This window comes from Phaethon aethereus (assembly GCF_964289735.1).
Source record: "Phaethon aethereus genome assembly, chromosome: 5".
Classification (NCBI taxonomy): domain Eukaryota; kingdom Metazoa; phylum Chordata; class Aves; order Phaethontiformes; family Phaethontidae; genus Phaethon; species Phaethon aethereus.
In genome coordinates, this window is record NC_138579.1 from 42550288 (window position 1) to 42577283 (window position 26996).

General features: G+C 44.4%; 2 protein-coding genes across 2 annotated transcripts in view; both read left to right on the top strand.

The window, feature by feature from the left end:
* LOC309405393 (cytosolic phospholipase A2 epsilon-like) overlaps nt 1-23863 on the top strand; it is a gene marked incomplete at both ends in the record, with an annotated part of 41138 nt that extends 17275 nt beyond the window's left edge. The window contains 19 exons of the mRNA XM_082000163.1: nt 2450-2586; nt 3390-3518; nt 4076-4116; nt 4427-4469; nt 4895-4958; nt 5894-6063; nt 6188-6283; nt 7057-7094; nt 8322-8457; nt 9962-10098; nt 10401-10626; nt 11439-11553; nt 11989-12126; nt 14477-14584; nt 15799-15987; nt 16868-17034; nt 17758-17944; nt 22089-22328; nt 23646-23863. Coding sequence (XP_081856289.1) covers nt 2450-2586; nt 3390-3518; nt 4076-4116; nt 4427-4469; nt 4895-4958; nt 5894-6063; nt 6188-6283; nt 7057-7094; nt 8322-8457; nt 9962-10098; nt 10401-10626; nt 11439-11553; nt 11989-12126; nt 14477-14584; nt 15799-15987; nt 16868-17034; nt 17758-17944; nt 22089-22328; nt 23646-23863 — 2579 coding nt within the window. The remainder of the gene's footprint in view (nt 1-2449; nt 2587-3389; nt 3519-4075; nt 4117-4426; nt 4470-4894; nt 4959-5893; nt 6064-6187; nt 6284-7056; nt 7095-8321; nt 8458-9961; nt 10099-10400; nt 10627-11438; nt 11554-11988; nt 12127-14476; nt 14585-15798; nt 15988-16867; nt 17035-17757; nt 17945-22088; nt 22329-23645) is intronic.
* Nucleotides 23864-25531: 1668 nt separating this feature from the next.
* EHD4 (EH domain containing 4) overlaps nt 25532-26996 on the top strand; it is a 30363-nt gene continuing 28898 nt past the window's right edge. Inside the window, exon 1 of the mRNA XM_082000839.1 lies at nt 25532-26393. Within this exon, the coding sequence (XP_081856965.1) occupies nt 26158-26393 (236 nt within the window). The 5' untranslated portion in view covers nt 25532-26157. The remainder of the gene's footprint in view (nt 26394-26996) is intronic.

Below are 26996 nucleotides of genomic sequence, written 5' to 3' on the forward strand. Positions count from 1 at the left end.
GTTTTTAATACACCTCACCACCCATTTATCTAGCCTGTACTTCATCAGTTTGACAAAGAATTCTTAATAGCTTATTTTAAGTAAATATTTATGAAAACAATAACTCTCATGGAAAAATAATTTTAGAAAGTAGCCTCATGAAAATGTTTTGTCAGAGAAAACACTCCAGCAAATCAGTAAATTCCAGAATAAACAGTACCAAAAGAGGTTTATAAATGTTACAGTTGTTCGTTCATGCTTGGCTTGGAGTTTCAGCACTGTCAGGTTTTATTGTGAGTCTTGTTTTATACACTGTGTGGTTGAAAGATGGAATTTAAAACAGGATAGAGCACCTCAGATTTCATTAAGAAGGAAAAAAGAAAGGAATTGCCCTTTGCAGTTACAGCAAAAACCTAGAAATGTGTCCTTCCTGTACCCTGTGATGGCCAGAAACCAAAAAGGAGAAAAATTACGTCTCAGATCAGTTTAACGTTTTTGAAGTACATCACATCTCATCCACTTTGGCGACTCTGGGGACGCTGGGCTCCTGTTTTCAGAACACGAGATCGGCAGTGGTAAGTGCATTAATGAGAAGAGGGACAGTCTAGACAGCTTGAAGCTACCTTTGGTTCTTGGCTTTTGTACAGGCTTCATATGTGCTCTTGAGTAACTCTAGATCACAGCCAGCAATACGTCATATCAGGATGAGTACGTCACAGCTCGGCAGGCTGTCAGACAGCACTGTCAGGGGAGATGCTTCATTTATCAGGCAGATCAATGATCACAGCCCTCCCGCATGGTGTAAATTGAATCTTATACCAATACTTGCCAAAGTCAATATCTTATCCTGTCACTTTTATTATGTAAAAATCTGCAATGCTGAAATGTTGCCTGTGGAATCAAAGACAGAAAGGCAACCTACATCCTCTGTGAGGAAAACTCCTGGCAGTGTCAAGAAATTCCTTCCGATTCAGTGTGAAGAGTTACCTGTGAATGTCCCTGCCCAAGTCATTGTCCTCCAGCGACGTCCCAGTCAGAGGGCCACCAGATTTCAAGCAACACCTTATATTTAGGCAAAATATCCCAAAGCAATATATCTGATATCGTGAGCAAAGACACCAAGACAAACTCTCTTTTAACCTTGAGGAACTGACTCAAGACTTGGGCCATGTTCACAGATAGAAGGTGTTCATCGCTGCTCGTGAGGTAGTTATCTCTGTCGATTGCTGTGGGACCAGACTTCTCCCCTCCTTCTCATTTCTCATCGAAGCCTGTGTTTACACAAAAGGATGGATCAGGCCTCCCAGCAGCCTCTGGAAATCTTCCTGTCCGAGGTCTGAGAATCTCTTCGTTGTTTGCTTGGCTCACGATCTATGAGAGCTGATCCCTTGTAGTAAGTGCAAATCCTTTCTGCCACTTCATTTTGCCTGGGAAGAGATGTGGAGTATGAAATAGCTTCCAGGTCTCTCAGGTGCCAGCAAACACCAGGAAAAGGCTCCAGCCACCCGCTGACCTTCTGAAGAAGCAATAATACTGCTAGTAAGCCTGTCCCTTCCTACCCCACCTAAGGAGGCAATAGGTAGGTGGAATAATTAATCTTCCATCGTGAAGGGTTAATAATCAGGTATGCCAGATATTTATTATCTGAATCAGACTCAAACCTGATTCTTTTAAGATTTCTCACAAACCTAAACTGCAGACAAAAGGTGAGGATTAAGAAAGTCAGTTTTCTAGATCATGTTCTAATCTTGGTCATGCTTTTCTCTACACATAAGCATAGTATGACAAAATGTTATACACACGCAAAATCCTGACAAACAGTTACAAAGCGAAGTAGGTAAAGCTAGGAAAAGCTGGGATTGAGTTTACTCCTGCTAGGTATGTGAGCCCATACAGCCTCCCCAGCTTCCCCAGTTGCATCCTTTACTGAGACTGGTACCTGCTTCTCCTCCTGTTTCCCCACTTCATCCGAAAGTCATTTCTCTTTGCTCACTCCCAGTGCCAGCCTGGCCCAGCCAGGGCTGGTGCCCTCTGAGCTCCAGGTTGGTGAGGCAACGGCCTGCTCTTGCCACAGAGACCATTTCCACCCAGTCCCTCTCAGGGTCTGAGGCTTGCTCTCCGCTGGGTGGGTTGCAGTTTCTCCTCATGACGAATTTCCAGAGAGCTGAAACAAAGCTGATGAGGGGCAATATAAGACTCCTGGCTATTTATATTGTTCTATCCACTGGCTAGGGATATATATATTTTTTTTTTATATTTGTGTAGGATTGTGCATAGTCATTTGAATACTATGCTTATTAAAATAGTGTTGTGATGAGCAACAAATTAATTTTATGCAGCTGTATGATTCCTATCTTCCTGGTTTGGCTGATGTGTATCAGAAAGACCTGTCCATACAGAGCATTTCAATGCCTCCACTTTGTGTGTTGTGGTTCCACTGCCAGCTGTTTTTGTGCCTATGTTTCTATAGTAAGCCAATCTGATTGCTACGTGAGCCTCTGGTTGCCAACTGCTTCAGATGAAAAATTCCATACCAAAACCATCAAAAACTGCAGAAATCCTGTGTGGAATGAAACTTTCTACTTCCGGATACAGAGACGAGTCAAGGTACACAAACCAAAACTCTCTTTTTCATCTCATGTCTGCGCAGTTTCTTTCGGCTTAGTCCAAAACAGGATGTCACGTCTTCTAATGCCTCTCTGAGTTTACATAAAATTCCCCTAGCAAGCTGGAGCGAAATAATTTTGGCTATTCTGGAACCCACTTCTCTCCTAACAGATACTTATTATTTATATATCAGTAATGTGTGCCTTGCAGGAGGCTGATGGGACCGACGACAGAGTGACAACACAGAGGCACAATGAAATAGACCTATAAAGCAGCACTATAACAGAAAACCACACCTTTCCCTGAGAGGACTTGAAATGATGGCATATCAATGCCAGGGAGATGCTAAATTCTAGTATGATTAAGATCTTTATTCAGTTTGGTACTGTTAATTACACTACACCCAAATACCTACAAACAGGTGGCTGAAAGTGGAAGGTCCAAGGACACAGAAAGGTGGTTATTGATATGAAGTGACTTCTATTGCCCCAGTTACCAACAACAGGGGCAATGCAGGACTTGTGTCTATCCATATCACTTCCTAAGAGATCACGTTTTTGGCGAGAGCTATTTACAAGTATAAAAGGTAACCCAAGAGAAATCTCAGTTTGGCCTTAATTGACAGGACTAGAAGCTGTTTCTTATAAAGAGGATTACAGTCGTTTTCTTACTCTTCCTTGCTTGTCATCAATACATTTCTGTTTCCTCTCTGTAAAGCAGGCACTGAACCTGGAAGAGCTGCAGAACGTCATACTTCTGGAGTACATGCTAATGAATTGGATATTTTTCATTTCTTTTTCCAGAATATACTGGAAATTACTGTTTCTGATGATGACATCATTCATGATGATGACCACGTGATTCTGCTTTTTGATGTAGCTAAAATCCCCCTTGGGGAAAGAGTGTTTACAGCATTCCCACTAAATCCACAGGTATGAGCTGGGTCAGATGTTTAGTACGTCTTGACCTCCATTCCCTCCCTTCTGATTAAATTGGTGTGCGGCCTCTTCTGTCTTTTACCACCAGGACCAGCTTGGCCGCAAGCTGGATTCTGGCCACATCCCCGAGGCCCAGAGCAGGCGCAGTTTTAGGGGAGCTTTGCACTCTTAATAAACTCTGTCGTTTTCTGTCAGATTATCTAATCCTCACGAAGATTATAAAAAGAAAAACAATACAAGGACAGGGAAACGGCCTGTTTCCACAATATTTTTCTGAATACTCTCAGCATTTCATGTTCAGCACATGGGGAAGGGAAGAAAGTGTGAAAAATAAAGTTTTACTAGGGAGATCTGTAAGAAACAAACACCCTTTGTTCTGCTAATACAATTGAGATCATCTTTTCCTTGGGGAAGAAAAAGCTGCCTCTGTCCTCTAATGCTGACAATAACAAGCACGAAACAGAATATTGTTTGCAAAAATGAAGGTCACTTTGCAAACCCTCTGCACGTGCTAATTGAGACTGCTTCACTTTTTTTTCTTTCATTTTCAGGGGAAGGAGGAGCTGGAAGTTGAGTTTGTATTGGAGAGCATGTGAGTGGAACCCCATTATTTTCTGGAGAGGATTCTCTGGGCAGCTCATGGCCAAGGAGAATGTTGCTGCCCAGTCTGTGACATACCTGGGCGATTAAGGCTGTTACAAGCACTTTCCAGGTGCTTTATTGAAGCTGAATAATTTCTGCTAGGTGGTTATGTGGCATCTAGTGAAAAGGGAGTGTACTTCTACAAACAATAGAAAGGAGAAAATTAAAAAAAAAAGTTTGAGAGAAAAATGTGTCCTGTTCAGGGCAGTATCCAGGTTGTATTTTTTATAAAATATGTATTGTTTGTTCTTGTTTTCTAGACGGGGTCCTCCTGAAACCATCATCACAAATGGGGCAATAGTGGTAAAATATTATTTGTTTGTTCTCGTGTTTTTTCTCACATTATTCCTTACCTTAGCTGACTATGATGGCATTGAGGGAAACATTGCAAGTCTTCATTCTTTAGTGATGCTTTTTCTCTTAGGAGCTTTATCTTCCCTTTGAGGAGGCCAGCATGATCTCAGAGGAGCCTTCAGGCTTCTGTAGTTTTCCCTTGTTTTGTCTGCATCCACTGAAAATCGCAAGGTGTTTAGGATAACACCATCTTCCCATGTGACGATAAAGTCAATTCTCATTTTCCCTGGGTCTGGCAGAAGTCTCCAACACAGTTGGCCCCCACATTCAATCAATGACCCTTCCTACAATGACCCTTCCCACATCTGCCAGCACTGGTGGTGAGACGGCTGGGTGAGGAATCTAATTCTCTGTCCCCATCACATCTATTCTAGTGTCGTGAAGTAGCCTGCTTGGAAGTTCAGTTGGACACCAGGATGAAAAAGAAGCATTTTTCAGGTAAGCTTATTCATTCTATAACTGAATAGTAGTGATTTTTACCCCCCTAACGATGCCTAGAAATTGCATTATCCAAATACTAAGGCTTTAATTGACCGCAGCTAAGGCGATTTGTAGATACTTTGCAGTGGGGAACACCACCTGTTCTGCAGCACGTGTAAGTTCGGGGTTCTGACTTCACGGGGAGCCTCGTGCCAGACTAGAAACAACACCAGATGCTTGCACAGGAGGCATCTAAACCCCAAGCTGAGATCCTGAAAACCTCTGCTGTAGTACTGCTAAACCCTGAAGAAGCTTACTTCCTTAGGCGTGATAGTCCATGGCCTCAACTTTCCTCAGGATCTCTGGCAGTTTGACTTCTGCATATGCACAGAAACACCTCGTTTTTTGCAGGGGTTAGCCACTCAGCAGCTGGCTCCCGCCTGACCCTGATCAAGATCCAGAACCTAGAAGTTCCTCTGCCCACATCCCCTGAGGGGCTGGATCTGGTAGGCAATCTCAGAGCATGCGTAACACGCTGGCAGGATTAGTTTATCTCTTCGTACAAATAGGGTCATCTGCTGCAGAGTCAGGTCTTGTTTTAGGGGACCGAGAACTTCTGTTGCTCATTATTTGTCCTGGGATGAGGATGATTTGCAATGCAAGGTACCTGGTTGCGTTTACGGTGTGGTGATACCACCGCAATACAAACGCAGCAGCCTAACATTCAGTGCCATTCACATCACACTCACGTCTGGCTTCTTGTTCAGCCCATTATCATGATACAACCACCAGTAATGTTTGGGCCTTGGATCACTTTCAGAAGACAGCTTTCCAAATACAAAGGAGGAGGAGAAGGGGTTTGTTCAAAGCTACCTTTTGCTTCTTTTTTTCCCTTTCTTGCTTTTCTGCAATTAGAAGTAACTTTTTGTGTGCATTTTATCTCATTGTTTCAGAGAACGAGCTAACATTTACAGTGAGAGGATCCTTTGAAGAAACCCAGAGAGTTCCACTGGGCTGTGACTCCCGCTCTCCTCTCCCAGATCCCACTTTCTTCCACTATGCCAGATACAAGCAACCCTCCCTGGATGTTGCACTCACAAAGAGGAGGAGGCTTCCCACCTTTGTACGTTACTCCAGAACACGGTAGACAAAGCAGGCGGTCCTACAATCTCAACTTTACATATGAGTAGGCAGCAAGAGCAGAGCATTTCTGTCTTAACCAAAAAGCTCTCCGTGCTCCTTTTCAGTGTGCTTGCATGTCATGTGGAGCAAGAAGGAGCCGAGGCGTCCCCCTGACTCTGCCTCTGAGGTCGCTCCCCGCTGAGCGGGAAGTAGTCGGTGAGGTAAGTGTCTACTGGCCATCGAGAAATCTTTGCAAGCTTTTTAAAATTATTGCTGTTCCAAAGTAGCAGAAACCGAAGGCCACCCCTCTTTATGTAGAGATTGTTGTTTTCTAACCTCCCTCACATCTAGGATGACACATAATCAAGTAAATTATTTGGAGCAAAATAAAATGGGAAATCCAGGGGAGGAGGAGGGAGGAGAAAGGTGTCTAAGCTGTTGCTCATGCTCCTTGTATTGTCTGTGTCCTTGGCCAAGCTGGAGGTCACTGGTTGCCACCAGGACAGAGGGTTGAGGCTGCAGCCTGCACACTGCCACGGGAGGCAAATGGGCAGCGCGCTCAGCCAGACTTAGAGGGTGCTCGGCCTCTTTGGCTTCCCCTTCTGTCTCACAGTGCCGTGTACTTTAATTTCAAGACCAATGTTTAATGGTGGACCCTTTCAGGGGGGTGAGGTATAGCACTGCAGCTCTTCTGCTATTTATTTGTGTAGCTAAGCAGCACCAGAGCAAGCTACACCTGAGTATAAAAAGAGAAAGAGAAGATGCAGACTATAGATGACAATACCAAAGTCTCAACTTGTTAAATCAGTGCACATCTCTGGGTATTAATAAAAACATTGAGAGAAAAGTCTATCTCCCAGTCTCAATTGACTGAGGTTCAGAGTTTTGCGGATGTAATGATGACCCAAAAGAGTTCTGTCTCATTCTGAGTGGGAGAAAATTACTGTTTTAAACAAAATATCAATATTAATTATTTTACCTTTCTGATTTTCAGCACAGAAAATTTGATTTGCACTTTAAGGTGAAAAAATGGTAAGATATCTTATTTCTCTTCCTTCTGTGTTTTTCCCCCCAGTTCTATGAATTTGGACGGTTGTCAATCAAGTTCCAGACCCTTTGTTACTGCCTGTGTCCTGAATGCTGGCTCATCCTCATTTCAGACTATAAAATAAAATAGACTCAGTGCACAGTAGAGACTTTCAGGGGCCATGAGTTTATGCAATGGGACTATACAGTGAGTTAAGAAAAGATTTTATAAAGAACACGCCAATTTTCTATTTATGTTCTGCTGCAACCAAAATTATGTGCTAGGGGCCACTGCAGACTTTGCAGTCTGCCACTTTGATACCTCTACAAATTATTGCAAAATGCAGACCTTCAATAAAAGCAGCATTTCAAAACTACTTGAAAGAAATCTTTCTGTTTCCCAAGCTCACATGTAAGAACTACAAGATCAAAGTCAGAGTGCCTGGTCGCTCTAAGATATGAAAAAAACTGAAATAATAAATGTACCTGCATTTAGTTTTTAACATCTACTCAAAGAGATAAATGCAAATTAACTCAATCAAATGATCGTTTATTTTTAAACCAAGGAAAAACACTGTGTAATTTGAGGTACTGTTAAGGCCTTAGTAAAACTCATAACATTAATATGTTACATTATGTAGGAAGTTCTCTTCCCTTACAAAGGCTGGTATATCTTCCATCATGCTGTTTATTTTCAGTAAATATGCTGCGAGATAGTTATACAGTTTACAGTTGTCATTTAAAAACTTATTCCGTATCACACCTACAAAAGATTTTCATAGCAGCTTCCCAACTGCAACTGTAGTGCTTATAAATATCCATAAACGACTATATACACCCCCCCCAAAAAAAAATCCTAATGTGAAAGTCCACAACTTCAGTCCATGATTCGCAGGTATTAGGGGACGTCTGCGCAACTTTTGAAGGTGTGTTTAAAAGCCACCTTTAAAACCCTGCCCTCTGCAGGCTCCTGGCTGTATGTCTGAAAGCGAACAATTCCTTGCAGCTCTATTTAATTTCAGGCATCTTTGGCAAGGAGGAAAAAAATAAACCCTCTCAGTCCAAAGGAAGATGAACCGTTGCTCTCCAGGACCAAACTAAAACATTTCATCTCTGCCTGCTTCGCTATACATAGACCCAATGGTGAAGGCAATTCTATTGACGAAGTAGAAGCAATTAAAATGCTGAAGTATACTACAAACATGATGTGAGATACCTGATCCTCTGTTCCAGCCAGGGAGACCTTGATGTACGCCTGGGGTTTGACCTGTGTGCCCGGGAAGAGGAATTCATTCGCAAAAGGAAGAAGGTGGTCACAGCTGCTCTGAAGGACATTCTCCAGCTGGAGGAGGGCTTGCAGGACGATGAGGTACCCGAGACTTAACCATCCTCTGCCTTCTCCACAGCTGGGTGTCAAAATGGAGCATTTGAGTTCAATTTACAGTGTTTCCAGGAGATTGGGAAGTTTCGTGTGCAGGCCTTCTTTTTTCTGTTCCAGGGGAGATGAGTACTCATAGGGAACGTTAATAAAAGCCTGTAGCTTTGCTGCTATGGGGTCTCGCTTCACGTTGAGTAGCAGTCTGCGCAATAACAGCAGCCTACAGAGAGGGGCTAGGTGCTCTCAGCCGAAGCTTCTTCTAAGCCTCACAGTCATCTCAGTCAGGTCTAAACCACTGATTCAGCAGTTCTTTCCCTTGCGGCTCAAACTGGCCTTTATTTTGTTGTGCCTTTTGTGCTGGCGTTTAGGATCCCGTTGTCTGAGCACAGCTCACGGCCAGTCTGACTTCATCATCTGCAGCAGCTACAGCCTGCGCTCGTTTGACAAATGGGGACGGTAACAGAGGGTCCAAGGCAGGGAAAAATCAGCCGGGAAAAAAAAAAATATCTTTTTTAATGATAGCCCTGCAACTGCAAGTGCGAAGCCTGAGTTCAGATGCAGAGATGGCAAATTTTCCTAGTTTTCCCTTAAATTGAGCTCAACAGTATTTTTGCACAGCTAGACCTTTCACACACGAGACCTTGCCTTTAAATGCCGGCACTAAGTCATGGGCCGTTTCCTTCCCCTCAGACACAGAGGCACCCATACCTCCCTGCAGAACCATCTCCCTGGAGCCTCCTGATGCTTTGCACCAGAGATGAATTCACCCCAGTGCGTGGTAGATCTCTTTTTACCGTTAACTGAGGCAATTCATATTTACAGATTAATCCTTCTTCTAAGACCCAGATTTCTGTATCGTCTCAGACAGTAACTGCAGCTCACTTGCATACCTAGTAATGTATGTACATACATGGTGAATACGGTTCCTCTTTCCCTCCAGCAACCGTGAAAGGGGATGGTGTCACCAGCCTCTGGTCTCAGGTGATGTGAATTGGTCTGTGCTCTTAAACCCACCAGTCATGATACATCTCAGGTGGCCTGTGAAATAACTATGCAATAGTAGAAATTGGCTTTTACAAATTTCAGTAACAGAGAGATTATTACTACTCGCATGGAAACTATGAGACTGCACCTATATTTTCTTGTCTATTGCATCTTATAAAAATCTGGTTCAGATGCCAAGAGGTACCATTCCCTCCATGGTTTTTGCTGGTCTGTGTTGTTGGTTTTGCAATAGAGCACTGAAAATGTAATGTTTGAGGTGATGGATTTCATGTCCTAATGCACAGCTGCTTGGCAGAGGAAACATAGAGTATTTCTTACTCCTCCTATGCCCCATTATTAATTCAGGTCTTTCTTCTCCTTGCAGACTGACGGCATGCAGCATCTATATTACTTTATCAGTGGTGTAACATTCTCTTTTCTAATCAATGATGTCTGTCTCCCTTCCCACACCATCCATCTCATTAAATATATGTATTTTGGGATTGAACAGGTACCTGTGGTGGCAATCATGACAACGGGTGGTGGAACCAGAGCTCTGACAGCCATGTATGCTCACCTTCTCAGTGTGCAGGAACTTAATGTCTTGGACTGTGTCTCATACATCACTGGTTTATCTGGCACAACATGGTAAGACCAAGATGAGCAAAGTCTTCATAGGAATTTTCTGTAAGTGATGTCAAGAAGTGACCTGAAGACTTGTATCATCTTTACTTTCAAGGGCTTCCTTTTTCTGCTGTGTTTTTTTCTTGTTTCCTTTGGTGGATATTTGCCAGAATCTTGAGTTAATTCAGTCCTGATATGTGGATGGTACCACACACACACACACACAGAGGTTTTTTCTTGTAAATCAAGGCATGATAGGTGAACCTCCATAACTTCCCAAAGCTCTTCAGAACTCACACCTTTCCTTGTGTTTCTTTCTTTTTCAGGACCATGTCAAACTTGTATGAAGATCCTGATTGGTCCCAAAAGGATCTTAAGGAAACACTCAATGATGCCCGAAAGCATGTGCTCAAAAATAAGTTCTTTACCTGTTTTGCCCCTGATCGTCTGAAATACTATCTGAAAGAGTTGTGCCAGAGGGAGCGGGAAGGGCATCAGATATGTTTCACAGATCTATGGGGACTCATCATTGAAACCATGTTACATGAAAAGGTACAATAGCAGCACCTTTCTCTTCAGACTTGCGTATTTAGTGAATATAGCAGTGAGGGCCGACAGTAAATCAAAAAATGGTTGAGATTGGAAGGGACCTCTGGAGGTTCGTCTTGTCAAACAGCCCTGCTCGAGCAAAGTCAGCTAGAGCTGGTTGCGCAGGACCACAGGCTTTTGAATATCTCCACAGGCAAAGATTGCACAACTTCTTGGGGCAACCTGTGCCTGTGTTTGACCACCCTTATAGAAAAGGGTTTTTTTGCTTGCTTGCTTGCTTGGTTTTATATAGATAAGTACCCAAAGCATGTGCCTTGGTGGTATCATTCACTCTGTGTGTTGGCTCTATTATGTAGATCTTAACATCACACCTGGTACAGATAGAATGGGAATAAAGAGAAATAACAGAAAACTTCTAATATGAACAACTTTAAAATGTAAAGTAAATACTTACATGAAAATCAGGGCAGGGGTTACTCCTCCTGGGTGAAATATTTCATGCCAAGAGCGCTTTTCAATTATTTCCAGACATTTTTCTGAAATAAAAAATGTGAATAACAACATTTTCCTCCTACCATCGAAATCTCGGATTTCTTTTCAGCATATGAACTTAATTTAGGACTATTTGTGTGCTGAAGTGCTGGGGCAGGGGAGGATCAGAAACAGGGATTACAGCACCTCTCTGAACTAAACTGGAGGGAAACATCCTAGGTGGAGTTCGGTACGCACTGTGTTTTCAGAGCCCAGGCTTAGACAAAGTGGGAGGCTCTTTGCGTCATCCAGCTGTCCTCAGCTACTGTTCTTCTTCAAAACAGGAGGACTCCCATAAGCTCACAGATCAGCAGCAGGCACTAAATCAGGGTCAGAATCCTCTGCCCATCTACCTCTCTCTCAATGTGAAGGATAAAATCAGCGACCAGGATTTTAGAGGTAATAATACTCCAGAATTGCATTTAACATTTAACCCCAGTAGGGGTCAATTTTGGACTAGGTAAAGAAATCAGTTCAATGCACAAATCCTCTAAAGGGCCAATCTACCTAAAAGGATAATTTTAACGTTAAATTTTTGACCATCTTGGTATATTCAGCTGTATTCAGCATCAAAAACAGGATGATGGAGGATATTATCTCAAAATTACCTGCTAAATTATCTCAGAAATCTAAAGTTTGTAGAGAAATTTAGATGTAAGAGGACAATTCACTCTTCATGTTTGACGTTCTGAAATGTACAGTGACTAAATGTCTGTTTGCAAAGTGTGTTAGTTAGAGACAAGCCTGCCTTAACCTAGCCAGTATCATATGTTTTATTCAACCGATTTGTGCCTCTACTGCTGTAATCAGTCTGCCTTGTGCTTTTTCTTTCAGAATGGGTGGAATTCACCCCTTACGAGGTAGGATTCCCAAAATATGGTGCCTTCATTCGTGCGGAAGATTTTGGTAGTGAGTTCTTCATGGGTCGCCTGATGAAGAAAATCCCAGAATCCAGAATCTGTTTTTTGGAAGGTGATTTGTTGCTCTGTAGAAATGTAACGTAATATAATATAATTCACTCCTGCACAAACTCCTCTTCTGAAATGCAGCAGTTAGTATATTTTTTTTTAGCTGCCAGGACCAGTATATGGTAAAATATAAGAACTGATAACTGGTCACTACCTGCAGGATTGTTTATTTTCTCTGCATTTTTATTCAGCTGAACACGTTTATTTGACTTCATATGTGGTCTTGCTTACTGACATGAGGCCGTCACAATACCTACATGACTTTGTCAGCAACAAAAGTTCTGTAACGCTGCCACGAAGTTAAATCATCAGTCTCTTCCACAACCCGAGTCTCTAAAATACAGCCTTTTATCTACAATGTTCCTGCCACAGCTAACTCTGATGAATCCTCCAGGATAACACTTCCATTTTGGAGAGAAAATAGGTCATAACACTTACCTTTTTTCCCTCTTGCATCAGAACAGCAAAAGCAGTAAGGAAATCCTTTTTTCCCTTTGTGAAAGCAATCTCTTGCCTCATTGTTCTTCCTGCTTCCACCAGTTGCATAAAGGAAGTTTCAGGGTTTTTTTGAGAAGTTAAGACTACTCGCCTGTGTGGAGATTTCACTACAGCTAGTGGTGAGGCGTAAGGAAGCAGTCCGAATCTCCCCATCCCCAGCTGCAGTGTCAAACAAGGTACCCAGGTCTCCCCTTCTGTGGTCAGAAATGCCAGCAGGTCACCGACACCTCCCACCTTGGCACTTTCTTCTTCCCTCCCCTGGAGCGGTGCTGGGGCATTTCTGTCCAGCGACCCAGAGTCCCCTCATCCGGGCAGCGTTGCTTACTTCTGTGACACAGTGATTTCAAAGGTTTTCAGCAAATTTCTCTGCACCCTGCACAGAGCAGGGACTGGCTACATATGTCCTGCAACCCTTTCCGGCACGGCCGAGCCCGTCCCGCTGACGACCGGCTGGCATTGCGCCCATCACTCAGCTCGCCCCCGCAGCACCGGGGGTAGCTCTGCAGTTTGGAGGGTTGAGAAAGGCATGGTTGCACACCCGACACACCCAACCATACCAGGTAAGGCTGTTTTCTCAGCCTTAGAGATGATTGCAGGTAGGTGGCAATCTGGACCGCCCTGAGGTTTGCTCAACCTGTTACTAGAGGAACATGAAAACGTAACCCAGATATGCCTTAAAGCCTCAAAAATCAGAACACAAACCAAAAGACTCCTACATTTACACTTTCTATGTTCAAAACTTTTAAGTCATCTTCCTCTTTCGAAGGCGTATTAGTGTATGAATCTTGAATGTTTTGTGGTTGAGAGCTCTGCATTCTATACAAATGGTGAGAACTTGGGGAATAAGAAATGTTGAGGACAGGTGGAAATATTAAGATGTAATTGACAAATTGTTATTTGCCACATAATAAAAATTAATGTGTTAGACGCTATACTGAAAATATACCAGCTCTCTTCATATATCCAAATAATTTAGATTCTTTGTGTTCATTATGGATTCATATACCAATTCATAAAGACATGCCCTTTCATTTGTTAACTAAGAAAATGTAATGAATAAAGTTTGATGGAGAATGCAGAAGGTACTGAATCATAGAAACATAGAATATCTTGGCTTGGAAGGAACCTTTAAAGGCCATCTAGTCCAACCCCCCTGCAATGAGCAGGGACATCCTCAACTCAAGGTTGCTCAGAGCCCCGTCCAACCTGACCTGCAATGTTTCCAGGGATGGGGCATCTACCACCTCGCTGGGCAACCTGTGACAGTGGTTCACCACCCTTATGTCAGTGAAAAATATCTTCCTTAGATCTAGTTTAAATCTGCCCTTTTTCAGTTTAAAACCATTACCCCTCACCCTGTCGCTACAGGCCCTATTAAGAAGTCTGTCCCCATCTTTCTGATAGGCCCCCTTCCTTTAAGTACTGGAAGGCTGCAATAAGGTCTCCCTGGAGCCTTCTCCAGGCTGAACAACCCCAACTCTCTCAGCCTGTCCTCCTAGGAGAGGTGCTCCATCCCTCTGATCATTTTTGTGGCCCTCCTCTGGACCCGCTCCAACAGGTCCATGTCTTTCCTGGGCTGAGGGCTCCAGAGCCGGATGCAGAACTCCAGGTGGGGTCTCACCAGAGTGGAATAGAGGGGCAGAATCATCTCCCTTGACCTGCTGGCCACGCGGCTTTTGATGCAGCCCAGGATACAGTTGGTCTTCTGGGCTGCCAGTGAACATTGCTGGCTCAGGTCCAGCTTTTCATCCACCGCTACCCCCAAGTCCTTCTCGGCAGGTACTGAAGGTCATTGTGAATGAAAATGCTTCTAGGTCTTTACCAGTTTACTTTGTCAAATATATTCTATGCCACAGGGATCTGGAGCAGTGTATTTTCCTTGAATCTCATGGATGCTTGGTATATATCTGTTCATTCAGAAGACTTCTGGCACAAATGGACCCGAGACAAAATTACTGATATAGGTGGGTAATTTTTATGCCATTATGTTATTTTATTGTCCCTTTTCTCCCTTTCTCTCTCCCTTTCTCTCTTTCTCTTTCTCTCTCTTTCTCTTTCTTTCTCTCTTTCTCTCTCTCCCCCCCTTCTCTCTTTCTCTCTCTTTCTCTCTCTCTCTCTCTTTCTCTCTCTCTCTTTCTCTCTTTCTTTCTCTCTTTCTCTTGTCCTCTGTTCTGGTATTCACTCACTGAATTTTTCAAAGACATTTTGGAATTCCCTCTTCAGGGCTTCCTGTAACCCACATGGAAACCAGGAGGAAATTCATGCCACGTATTACAGTATGACAATCATTTCAGTTGTGTGAGAAAAGAATCTATGGGATCTATCACAGGAAAAAAAAAAGATAGCATAGCCCTCACATGAGCCATTTTCAGAGCACAAGGGTAAAACTGGAGAAGAATATCCCTGTAGATGAGGAGAGGCTGAAGGCCTCCCTTAGCAATCCACAGTCTTCCAGTTTCTCTCTTGGAAGTTGGAGTATGGCATGAGGGTTCACAGAAACAAGAGCAATCACCATCCTTGCCTCTCTGGAGTCTGCAAAGCACAGATACAAACTTCAGTACTATTGCATGTCATCCTAAACTAGTCCTAAGGCTGAGATTTGCAAAACATGCTACCAAATTAAAAAAGTTCTGTAGGCTGGGATTTCAAGGAGAAACACGCAATACAGACGTACTACAGATAAAAAAGATGAGAAGGAGGAGAAATGTAGCAAAAACGGTGATTTATTTTATCTTCTTGCAGGGTAGTTTCTCGTTGATAAAACCAGGAGCTTTCATTTGCTGTTAAGGAACATTAATGATGTTTGTGTGGTCAAGGGACTGTGATTGTGTGGCTTTTTTATGTGTATGGCTGAGAGATAAACTGTAACATAGGGTAGCAAAGGAAAACAGGATAAGTGCAGGATATCATAGTGGATAAAATTATAGAAAAACAAAGGAAGTTATAGTAGATGAGATGGATTGATTCACAGTACAAACAAACAGTACCACTGTGGGTTGAGAAGAAGAAATGGATTTTTTCAAAGCCTAGCTGCAAAACTGTGAGATTTATGGAGATCCTGGAAGTAAAAAGAGAAAGAAATCCGAGGTTTGCCAAACATGTTAAAACAAATTATGATTGCACAGGTTAACCTCAACAATGAGACCACGTACAAGAAATGTTGTTCTTTCTTCTGCAGACGATGAAACCCTATTCCCTGCAAGACCAAGTGAGCTGGATACTCGAGTGGTTTGTCCCACTGGCAGCTTTTCGGACATTTTCCGAGATGTTGCCATGTTACGTCCAGCAGCTTCAGAAATCCATAACTTCCTGAAGGGCCTCCAGATGAATGACAACTACCTAGGGAGCGAGTTTTCCAAGTGGAAAGGTATGGTAATAGCACCCTGGTTTTAGTTAGTTTTAAACCATCGTTGTGAAAAAGAAACAATGCTTAAAAGATTATCAAGCCGACTGCCTTTGGCTTCCGGTCCCATCTTGAAACTGTTTGCTACCAAAAGCTGAAACTAGCTAGCAGGAGAGACTTCAAAAAATAAGTTCTTAAAAATTTCATGAAGACTGGCAACTGGTAGATGAGAAAGACCCTGACGAGTCCACCAGCGTATGTCTGCGGATGTGGCAGCCAGCCAGCCTGTATGCTTGCGGCATGGCACCGGCGTCGTCATATTCTGTCTCTTGCCCGGCCAGTACTCAAGGGATGTCTGAGGGAGCCCTGTTTCACGTTACTGTTTTACTCATAAGTAAGACACAACCTCTGTAACGGTATTGCCCGGTACACGGTTTGGGAATCAGTGCTCAGTTTGGTACCAGGTCTTCCACGTTGCACAAGGGCTTACGCCTGCCTCGGCTGCATACCTTGGCAGCTGTGCAAGGCATGAAGCATCTTTAATCGTTAGTACGTTGAGACAATGAGGTGCCATTTTAATTTTTTCCATATTAAAAAAAAAAAAAAAATCAACCTGCTCAGAGTCACACACAATACCAGGGGATGCAATTAACTCTATTCTTCTGAGCCCCAAGTTAATCCCTCTTAATTAGAGGAAAGCCAAAGAAATTGCAGAGTAAATAGTGAAAAGAGGAAGCCAGATGAGGAACTGAGAAATGACTGAACTGCAGCTATCAGCTATATAGATAGGTCTCAGACCCAAGAAAAGCTAAATTTTCTTTTTGTTAACAATTGACTTTCCTTGGCACATCTCATGTATAGAGCACAGCCTCTGAAAAAAAAAAAAAAAATGCTTCTTTTCTAGACTGTGAGCTTGACTCTCAGCCCAACCACCTGACAGCAGCAACAGACTACCTCATCCTGATTGATACGGCATTTGCCTTTGCTACCAGTTACCCACCCCTTATGAGGCCGGAAAGGAAAGTGGATGTCATTTTGCATTTCAACTACAGTTCAGGTTCCCAGACAGGGGTGAGCCTCGTACATCCTTCTTTACTGATATCTCTGTTTCATCACTGAGTTCCCACAATGGCTGCTCCTCTACTCATAGAAACTCTTTTTTTCCCCGGTATCTGGGAAGTGTAAATAAGCTAACAGTTTACCAGGGTCACATATCTTTATGGAACAGTACAAGCGTTAGCGTAAGTAAGATTTTAGTAAACTGAATCCGCCCATTTTTATGTGTAAATGTGTTTTAGCTGATTTGAAGGCAGTCAGACATTGAACGAATGAAGCTAAATGTATCTAAAAATTGTCTAAGACTTCTCAATCCAATCATATGTATTCTTATGCATGGGAAAATGTACATTCAGGACAATTGTAACAATAGAGGGGTTTGATGCAGAAGTCCAGATATGCAAATAAATGCAAGCACAGTTTTTATTTAGGAATCTTAAATACCTTAGAAATAAAAAGTCCTCTAAAAGCAGCGTTTTTAATACCCAAATGTGGGATGTAGATTTTCAAGGGCAGGCGTGGGGACCCAGACCCACCCCATTTAACTCTGGCCTTCCAGATCTTGGCTCCATATACAGTCTATTACACCTAAGCTGGGTACATGCCACAATCTGTCAGAACCTGGCCCTTACCCTACAAACATTCCCAGTGAAATTGGGTTTTTGTCAAATTCAGTCCAAGTGCTTCCCACATCTTCTGATGTTTTGCTTCGTTTTGTTTTCCTATTGTGGCGACCAGCCCCTGAAAGAAGCCTCTAAATACTTTGCAAAACAGGGAATTCCTTTCCCTACGAAGGTGCCAGATGATCAGGAAACTCCACATCTGAAGGAATGCTACATTGTTGGTGACAAGGAGAGCCCAGAAACGCCTATTGTGGTGTTTTTCCCTCTAGTGAATGACACCTTCAGGGACTACAAAGCACCTGGTAAGTTTACAGCTACCCCTTACATTAACAGAGGCACTGGCTGCTGCCTTCCTCTTTTTTACTGTGCAGTATCTGTTCTTCAGATCATCCTGTAAACACAGATTCAGACTCCCCTTGCTTAGATCTGCACAGTACCAAGAAGCTTAAAATATGTAAATTTTCCTGGACAGTAGAGCAGCAGCTGGGATCAGCCTTTGGCACATATGCCCCTCGCCAGATTGTTTCGGGGCTTTTCAGAGGTAGATTGTAGAGTTTACTGATGAAATGTATGTTCTGTTTATCTGCAGTGGCAGAAGTTAGCAGGGTTGTTTCCTCTCATACTTGTCATCCTTTCCTGTTGGAGAATGCTCTGGGGAATCTAAGGATTTCATTGTTTAAAATCATTTCCAGGCTTACAGTTAAGCAGATAACCTTGAAAACAAAACTGTGAACTAGCAAGCGATGAAAATATAACATTGAGCCATGCTGATAGCTTCTGTTCACTTCAGTGAGTCCTACTTCGAAATTTAAGAAGAATTTCAATAGCAACTTTGTCGGTCACTTCAGAACAGATGGTTTCTAAGTCCTGGTACCATATCCCGTGACTCCATGCTACCTCTGTTGGTGACAAAAGTCTCAGTTACTCCTTCTCCAGATTATAAAATTCCTAACTAACTCATACTATAAGGACACCTATCTTTTAATCACTTCAAAGCCCCACAGTATACTGAAAAACAAAAGTTCTAGGCTTGTATAAGGTACATTAAATTCAATAACAAAACAAATGCAGAAACTAGTGCCCCAACTGTATTATTTTCCTTTTTTTTTTTTTAAAGCAAGTCATAAAAAAATCATACAGTACTTTTTCTTTGTAGATATTCCAGATTGAGTTCATTACACATTTGAGGTATGCAATGGGGGTTTTGAACAGGATTCAAATAGCGTTAGGGTATTTATGCAGGTACCCACGCGCTTCTACTCTAGCTCTTAACACGGATCAGATAACTGAAAGGCTGGGTTTTGTAGTTGCCCTTTCAAGAAAGAACTAGAGAAAGCAGAAAAAGAGAAAGAACTAGAACAGAAAATGAGAATCAGTTTCCGTACTGCTCTGTGAGGGAGTTTGCCTCCCCTCTCCCCCTTAATAATTTCCAGAACCCAAGGATGCTATTCCTAACTCAGCTATATAGTATCAGGTGAACCTCAGATGATGTGCAGATGCCACATGTCAACATGAATGATCAGGGAATCTAAAAAGGGGTGTTATTAGGTATGTAGAAGATGTATAAGGCAACCTGCATGATATTGCACATTGAGGCAAGCCTGTGCTGCCCAACCAGTTCAGCTGGTAGCTGCAAGCTGAGACTAAACAGAAAAAGAGAGAACGGGCCCTTGCTGGGCCCCCACAGGTGACTTCTCAGCTGAGCTGACATGGAAGGGCTCAGCCCATGCAGGTTCTTTGGCAGGGCTGCCACCTCTCAGCTGAGAGCCAACCTCCACAGTGGCTGCAGAAAGTCCTGGAGGCTGGGGCTGGGTGCCTGCCCTTCGTTAGTGACAGGCAGAGATCAGCTTAATTTATAGCGCTTCAGCACCGTGCCCTAGCCCGCATCTAAGTTGTAAAGCATCTGAAGTCTTGGTTCAATTGCATGAACGGCCAGTTTTCCCATAGCCAGCTCACCCCTCAGCTCGCTCAGCAAAGGGAATTTAGAGCCTGGGCAGTAAATGAGTAAAACGGACGTATTCCAGCTGGGTGAACTCCTGCACTGGCAAGACTATTCCACAGCTGGATAGAAAGGGGAAAACCTTTGTGTGAGGCACCTGAGGCGGCTTCACTCAAGCAGCTCTCCCCGCAACACCGGGAGGAGCACGCCTGTCAGACCTGGAGAGACCCTTCCAGGAAAATCAGACCCCTTTGATCAATGTTGTTAGGTCACTCTTGTTAGAGAAGATCCCCCAAACGCAGGCGGTCCTGTCAGCAAGAGAGGTGCTGACTTTCCACCAAGCCTGCTGCCCTGCTGTGGTACATGTGGTGCAGGTACCTGTGAGTGTGGAAGCGCGTTTTTTGCTACGGTAGCAACCTGCTGCCAAGGAGGTCGTCTCACTGGAGGCTGACGGAAAAATTCTCCTGTCTCTGGTGCTCTCTTTCCTGTGATGAGAGGGGATCAAGCATTATACTTCCTGCCTGTGTTACCTATCCCTGACAGTGTTATCTACCCCATTTCGGGCTTGTTATTGCGCTCTCTCCCTCGCAGCAGCTGTTAGAAAACCGAGGGGTCCGTGGGAATGATGGGGAAGGAAAAAAACACGTACGAGCCCTCGTGTCAGGTGTACAGGCTAGCGCACAGCAGGGGATCTCCACATCTTTAGGTCTCTGGCACAGGGGTGGGAGCCTCAGCTGTCCTTTTTATCACTCAAAGGCATATACTGGAGCCCAGGAATCTGCAGAATCTAACCAAATTAATTGACCTTTTCCTTTCCAAGAACCTGTTTATTCTATGTACTAACAGTTCGGCCTGCCCATATGCTGTGTCCCATCAGTGCAGAGTCGAGCCAAAACTGATATGGCCAAGCGGGCTTCTTGCTCCCCCTGAGTGCAGGCAGAGAGTCCTCATTTTTGCTGAGTTCAGGAAGGGCAAGTCCGGCTACTGTGCATTGAGTATATCGCTTACACCTGCCCTCGGCTCAGAGAGCGCATGTTGCATTTACTGAGTTTAGGGTACAGATGTATTTCCACCAACCCAGTAAGTGATGGAGTGTCCAAAACAGCAGCTAAGTCAAAAGCACTCACATCTAGAGCAGATGGCCAGGTCCAAGCTGACATCAGCTATTATTTTGAATCACAGGTCACTAGTGAAGGTCCTAGAAAAACAAGGGAGGAGATGTGTTTAACGTCTTCTGCATCCACGAATTTGTTGAGATTTGCAGTTCCCATGGTAAGCCCTTGGATATTTTTCTCCCTGAACCAGCAACCTACTGTGGAGGTCCCTATGAATATTTTCTCTGTGACAGCCCGCAAATAAACTTCTGCATCAGCTTTGGATTTGGTTTCTACTGTCAAATAAATTAAAATAAATCAGTTAATTTAATTTGTCTTCAGATGATAAGATATGATGGATGTAATATTTCCAGAGATGACACTTGTGGGACTATCTGCCTAATTAGTTTGCCTGGAACTGTGTTGCATATGTTGATTAACCTGGGATGATGAAACGGGCATGAAAAGTTCTTTCAGTATCCCTGCCAAATCTTAGTGATTCGGGGAATACCGGTTCAGTCTCACTGTTGAGGTTACATAAATCCTGTAATTTTTTATAGTAGTAGGTAGCTCAAGGAAATGACAGTAAAAATTTGTGCCATCTGCTTCCGGGATATGTCCAGATAATGGCTCTGTGAAGTCTTTTAGTTTCGATAATAGAATCTAGTTTTTAGGTCTGTTTTCTGTATTTTTGATAATTCCTCCCAGTAGGAACCAAGAGTTGATGTAGCAGACGGTGCTAGGGGATGTGGTAGGTTGTGCTGGCTGAAAGAGTATCTGTCACATCGATGAGAAGGCAGCTGAAATACATTGATTTTCAGCAGCCTATTTCTGAAGGCATGAAAGCATAGTAGTGAGGAAAATAAAACAATATAGAATCAAAGATGGAAGGCACAGAAAGTGTCAGTGGCTTCAGTCCCACCACCCAGATAGAAACCATGCTGTCATGAGGTCATTGCTGTAGTTGTCTGCTTTGGGAGAAGGGAAGGAAAGAGAAAAAGAGTAGTTGCCATTTACGTGCACCTTGGCTAGAAGTGTAGGGTGCTGCGACGGCCAGGAGACAGCAGCAAGGTGGGGGCCAGGGCTCAGAGAGCATCAGCGTTGAGGGGGACCTGGGGACCATGATGGTGGCTCACCCCAGAGCTAGAGGAAGAGGCAGGGAGTTTCACCCTCCTGTGTTCAAAAAAGGAGCTACTCTACTTGTTTTTGGTATTTCCAAGAGTACCCAGGACAACCCCTACTCCCCTCACCACCGCCAGCTTCTCCACCCGCTGCTGACAACCAAATATCCCAGCAATAAAACACCTGTGGAGGGAAACTTTTGGGTTGTGATCCACTGTGTGTGCATGCTTCAGAAACACCCAGGGCCTGATCGCTTTTTGCTAATTAACCAAGTCATTGTTTGTCCCTTAGGTGTGAAGCGTAGTGCCTCGGAAATGGCAGAGGGTGACGTTGATGTTGCCAATACCCATGGTCCATATTACATAAACAATCTGAGTTATTCAGAGGAAGATTTTGACAAACTGGTGAACCTAAGTTACTACAACGTCCAGAACAATAAAGATTTGATTCTACAGGCCTTGCGTACCGCCGTGGAGCGGAAAAAGCAGCATAAGAAAGAGCAACCACTGCAAAAACCAACCGGTGGGGATGGTATGTGTGTGCCTGACAGAAAGGGAACCCAGCATTTGGCTGACTGCCCAGCACTGGGGAATATGAAATAAAATATCTATGAATCCTGTTAATGAAGAAAAAAGTAAGTTTGATTAGGAAGCAAAGAAAAGCCAGAGGATGCTAAGAATAGCACTTTGCTTGTCATCAAAAATGCTAAATCCTGTCTGTCAGTGGAGGGAATAAACACAAAAACCAGAGCTCTTCCTTAATGAATTAATGTGCTTCCCTCGTTGACAACCTCAGGAGCGTGGCTGGGTGAGGCTGTGCTCCACTCGTGCTGGGAGAAGTGACCTTTCAGGCCAAGGCCAAGATGTGTGGACAAGGAAGCATGAGGAAGTTTACGCTGACCGTGTTTGTGCTTTACCTGTGCTATAAAAAGAGAGGATTGTCAGTCCAGAAATGCAGCGGAGAACAAAATCCTTCGTCTCTGAAACAAAACCAAGAAGCCTATTTGTGAACTAAGAAGTCTTTATGTGAATGTAAATAAACATTAAACTTTGCATAATAAAGCAGTTTTTTTGGAGTCAGAGTTACAGGAAATAAATAAACATTTTTCATAGCAAATACACGTTAAAGCCATTTCTTCTAGGTGCTTCTTCCCCTACTAGAGAGACAATTAAAGACAACATGCAGACTTATTTCATAGCTGCTTTAAAAATGATTGAAGAAGAAATTACGCCTGCTCCAGACCTACATGTGAACTGCCCCGGGATCCTGGGACACCTTGAGTTTAGGATTACATTTAAGACCTGTCTCTACATGAACTGATTCATGCTAATTTATTTTATTAAGCTGGGTTTAAATGTTATTGATATATACCAAAGGTTTAAAACTTTAAAGTTTTTGAGAATATCACATCTGAAAAGACAAGAAACACAGAGAAAGAAGGTCTAAAATTGTATACCTAATATCACTCACTCAAATGCGATTTTTTAACTTGCTGTACAGTATTGCAACTGAAGTTAGCAGAACGTTAACTTTCAACTTTCTGCCACGTTGGTCATCACATTAACATGGCTCCTTTCAAGCAAGCAGTCTGGTTTTTTGACAGCTGGAATCCCAGTTTTCTATTTATTCTTTTTCTAAATTAACTTTTATGCAATGCTATTGATTTATTTATTTATTAGACATCTTGTATCTATGTATCCTACAGGCTTCCCCTGGTAGTATCTTCTGTCAAGAGATCCTGTTCTCGCGGGCCAAAAAATGGAAGCCTTGCGAATCCCTTTGCCCTCCAGCTGGAGGGTCGTCTCCCAGGTGGTGCACAGAAACATAATCCTGCTGTTTACCACTTAGGCCAGCGAACGCCTACCCGTGGTGCATCCTGCCGCAGCCCCTACGGCTCCTGTAGGGGCTATACGCCCAGGGTTCGCCTCCCGTGGAAACAGGAGAGCAGAGACGGCGGTCGTGCTGGTGCATGCCGGACCTCATCGCGGTATCGCACGGGAGGTAGCCAGAGGGCACAGCCAGACCTGGGAATTTGGAAGCACTCCCAGGTTCCCGTATACAGTTAGAGCTTTATTGTCTGAAGGGCAAAAATCATCCCACTGACAGCAGGAAGCACCTAGGCAGGAAGTCTGAGAAGCAGCGCAAGGTGTGTGAGAGCAAACACTTCCCTGCCCTTCCTGCAGCCCTCCAGCAGCCACGAAGGGGTCACGGAGAACAATGAACACTGTACCCCATTTCAAAAAGCATACAGTGGAACAGAAATAATTATTCCGCAGCTCTGAGTTCTCTCCGTTCAACAAGAATACGGAGGAAAGTGCCAGGGCTGATCAAAGAGGTAGAACAGCTTCCACACAAGAGGCGAATAGATAAGGAATCTGCAACCTAGAAAAAGCACAACAGGAGTGAAAGGCAGCGAAACGAGAGATCTGGGAAACCTGGAGTGCCCTGTGGGAGATGAGCAGGGAGGGGCTGTGCACCTCTCCTCTAACACAAGACCTGGAGGGCATCAGACAAAACTAGCAAGCAGCAGGTTCGAAGTTAACAAAGCAAGGTAGCTCTGCACACAGCATGTAATTAAGTTACGGACCTGTTTGACCCTGGGTGGTGTTGCTGATAAAAGTTTAGGCGTTAAAAAAAAAACCAACAAACAACCGATTACTGTGTTAACTGGAAAATTTTTAAGGACTAAAAAATACAAAGGCTTTGTCCGCATCTGCCTCAGTCCTGCACTGAATCATCAGTTCCCAGGGGCTGGGAGGACAGTCTGAGACAGCACTGTACCTGCTCGCTCGCTCTGATGTTCTCCCGTCACTAGATACTGGATGCGCCAAAGGCAAGTGGGAAAGCTGTTTTCCAACAGCTTTCCCAAACAAAGTCTGGGAAACCCCAGACTGCAGTACTTAGGTTTTCCACAGCTCAGATATTTTTGCAGATAATAAATGATGAGAAATAGTCAAAACTCCTAAAGATGTGGTGATACAAGGCTCATTTAAAAGAAATTTTTGAAGTAACATGGAGAATATGTAAGTAACTGCAAGGATAACTTTATTATCTATGGGATAATTAACCTATTGGGGAAAAGTCATGAAAACAAGAGGAATGCAAAACCAAACTCTAAAAAGGGTATTTAAAAAAATGAGGAAGCCAGTCAGCAAGACCCTACATGAAATAGTATAAAATCTTTAGACTCAGCATGGAAATTGCAACAAAAGAATTGCAAAACGTATGCACAGCCCTAAATAAAATGTGATGCAAGGAACCAAGAAAAGGCAGAGTGGTTAAATGCTCAGGACTGAGCATTATTAAAGCGCAACATCTGTTCTTTGAGGAACAGCATGGGGAGGAGGGAGTTGGAAATGGCACATCTAAACCTGCTGATGTATTTAGAAAAGAGCTAGAGCATACAGAGAAAAGGTAGTATTCAAGGTGGAAATCAGGAGGAAGACGGGTACGTAGGTAAGAACGTGAATCAGTAGATGTGCTGGACCAGCAAAAAGGGATTTAAATGGTAAGGATGTTGCAAAAGAACAGAGGCTGTAAGTGGGTAACACAAAAGATACACTTCTAACATAATCTTTACACAGACTCAGCAAAAAAAACACCTCTTTTTTTTTTGTAACTGGGAGCCCAAGCTTTTGTTTTCTAAGTAGTGAGTAAGCACAGACAAACATTTATGTCATAGAAAAAAAATATTTATTTTACCGATTCCTTGAACGTTTTAGTGAACTTGGTACAGTATTCCATTAAAATCTCTTGTAAAATCAATGGAAAAGGTGAGCGTCCCACGTGGCTTAACACAGCATCAAGACCTAAGGTTAAAACTAATGGCCGTATCTGCTGCGCACGTCCCACACCAAAATTTCAATGTCATACCAAGAATTTTCGCTGTGTTTAAAAGTTGCCTAATGCCGTAGCTAACCCCCACGGCGCTTAGTCACACACTCCTTTGGCATCCAAAGGCAGCAACCATCATCAGGAAAACACGAAGAGCATCTGGGCGAGTCTGTGTTCAGACCCGAGCTGTCGAAGGGCTTCCGGATTTCATGTCAAGGGGCTGAATTTTTAGCGCGGCAGGGCAGCAGGTACAATGAAGCTCCAGAGGCGGATTTGTGGGTCAAAAAAAATTTAAAGAAAATTAAAAGTCCTCTGGCTCTGAAAAAAATAGCGACACCCCCCACCCCAAAAAGAGAAAAAACAAACCCAAACCAAGCCCGCGGCCACCGAGGGGACGCGCGGCCGGCAGCGCGCGTCCCGCTGCTGGCACCGCCCCCCGCGCCGGGGCCGGGGCCGGGGCCGCCCGCCTGCCCACGGCTGCGCGCGCGGGCGGGCGGCAGAGCGGCAGGGCGCTGGCGGCGGCGGGATGTTCAGCTGGCTGGGGAAGCAGAGCGGCGGGCGCGAGCGCGGCGGCGGCAGCGACGTGGTGCAGACGGTGACCGGGGGGCTGCGAGACCTCTACCTCCGCAAGCTGCTGCCGCTGGAGGAGCACTACCGCTTCCATGACTTCCACTCGCCCGCCCTGGAGGAGGCCGACTTCGAGAACAAGCCCATGGTGCTGCTGGTGGGGCAGTACAGCACCGGCAAGACCACCTTCATCCGGTAGGCGCCCCTCTCCGGTACTCGGCGGTGCCTCCTCCCGACGCCGCCGCCGCCGCGCCCGGCCCCGCTCGGGCAGGGCCGGCCGGCGCCCTGCCCGCCTCGCCCCCGCCGCTTGCTCGGTAATCCCGGCTCGCCTCCTGCCCCAGAGCGCTTCTGCGGCGCGATGAATAGCCGGCGGCGAGCTCTCCCGTGCTGGGCAGCGGCCGCCCCCTGCGGCGTGCCGAGCCGCGGAGCGGGGAGCGCCCGCCCTGGTGAAGGGCGGCTAACGCTGCGCAGTGGGGCCGGCGCCTGGCTGCTGGCGGTCCGGGGTGGCGGTGACAGCCCGGTTGGCCGGCGTGGCGTGTCCCTCCCGCGGCGTGGGGCTCACGCGAGCGCTCCCGTGCTGCGCCGAGGGTGGGTGCCGCTCCCGAGTCGCTTACGTGCTCTGTGACTCTCCTTGCCGGCTTCCTCTTTAAGAATATTATCTCCATTTCATGTTCTGCTGAGAAAGTGTAACGTCGCTGTCTGCTTCCTCTTAACTTTTTTTTTTTTAAAATCTCTAAATTATGTCAAAAGAAAAATAGGCACTTCGCGTTGAGTTGGCCGTCGCAGACCATTTAACCT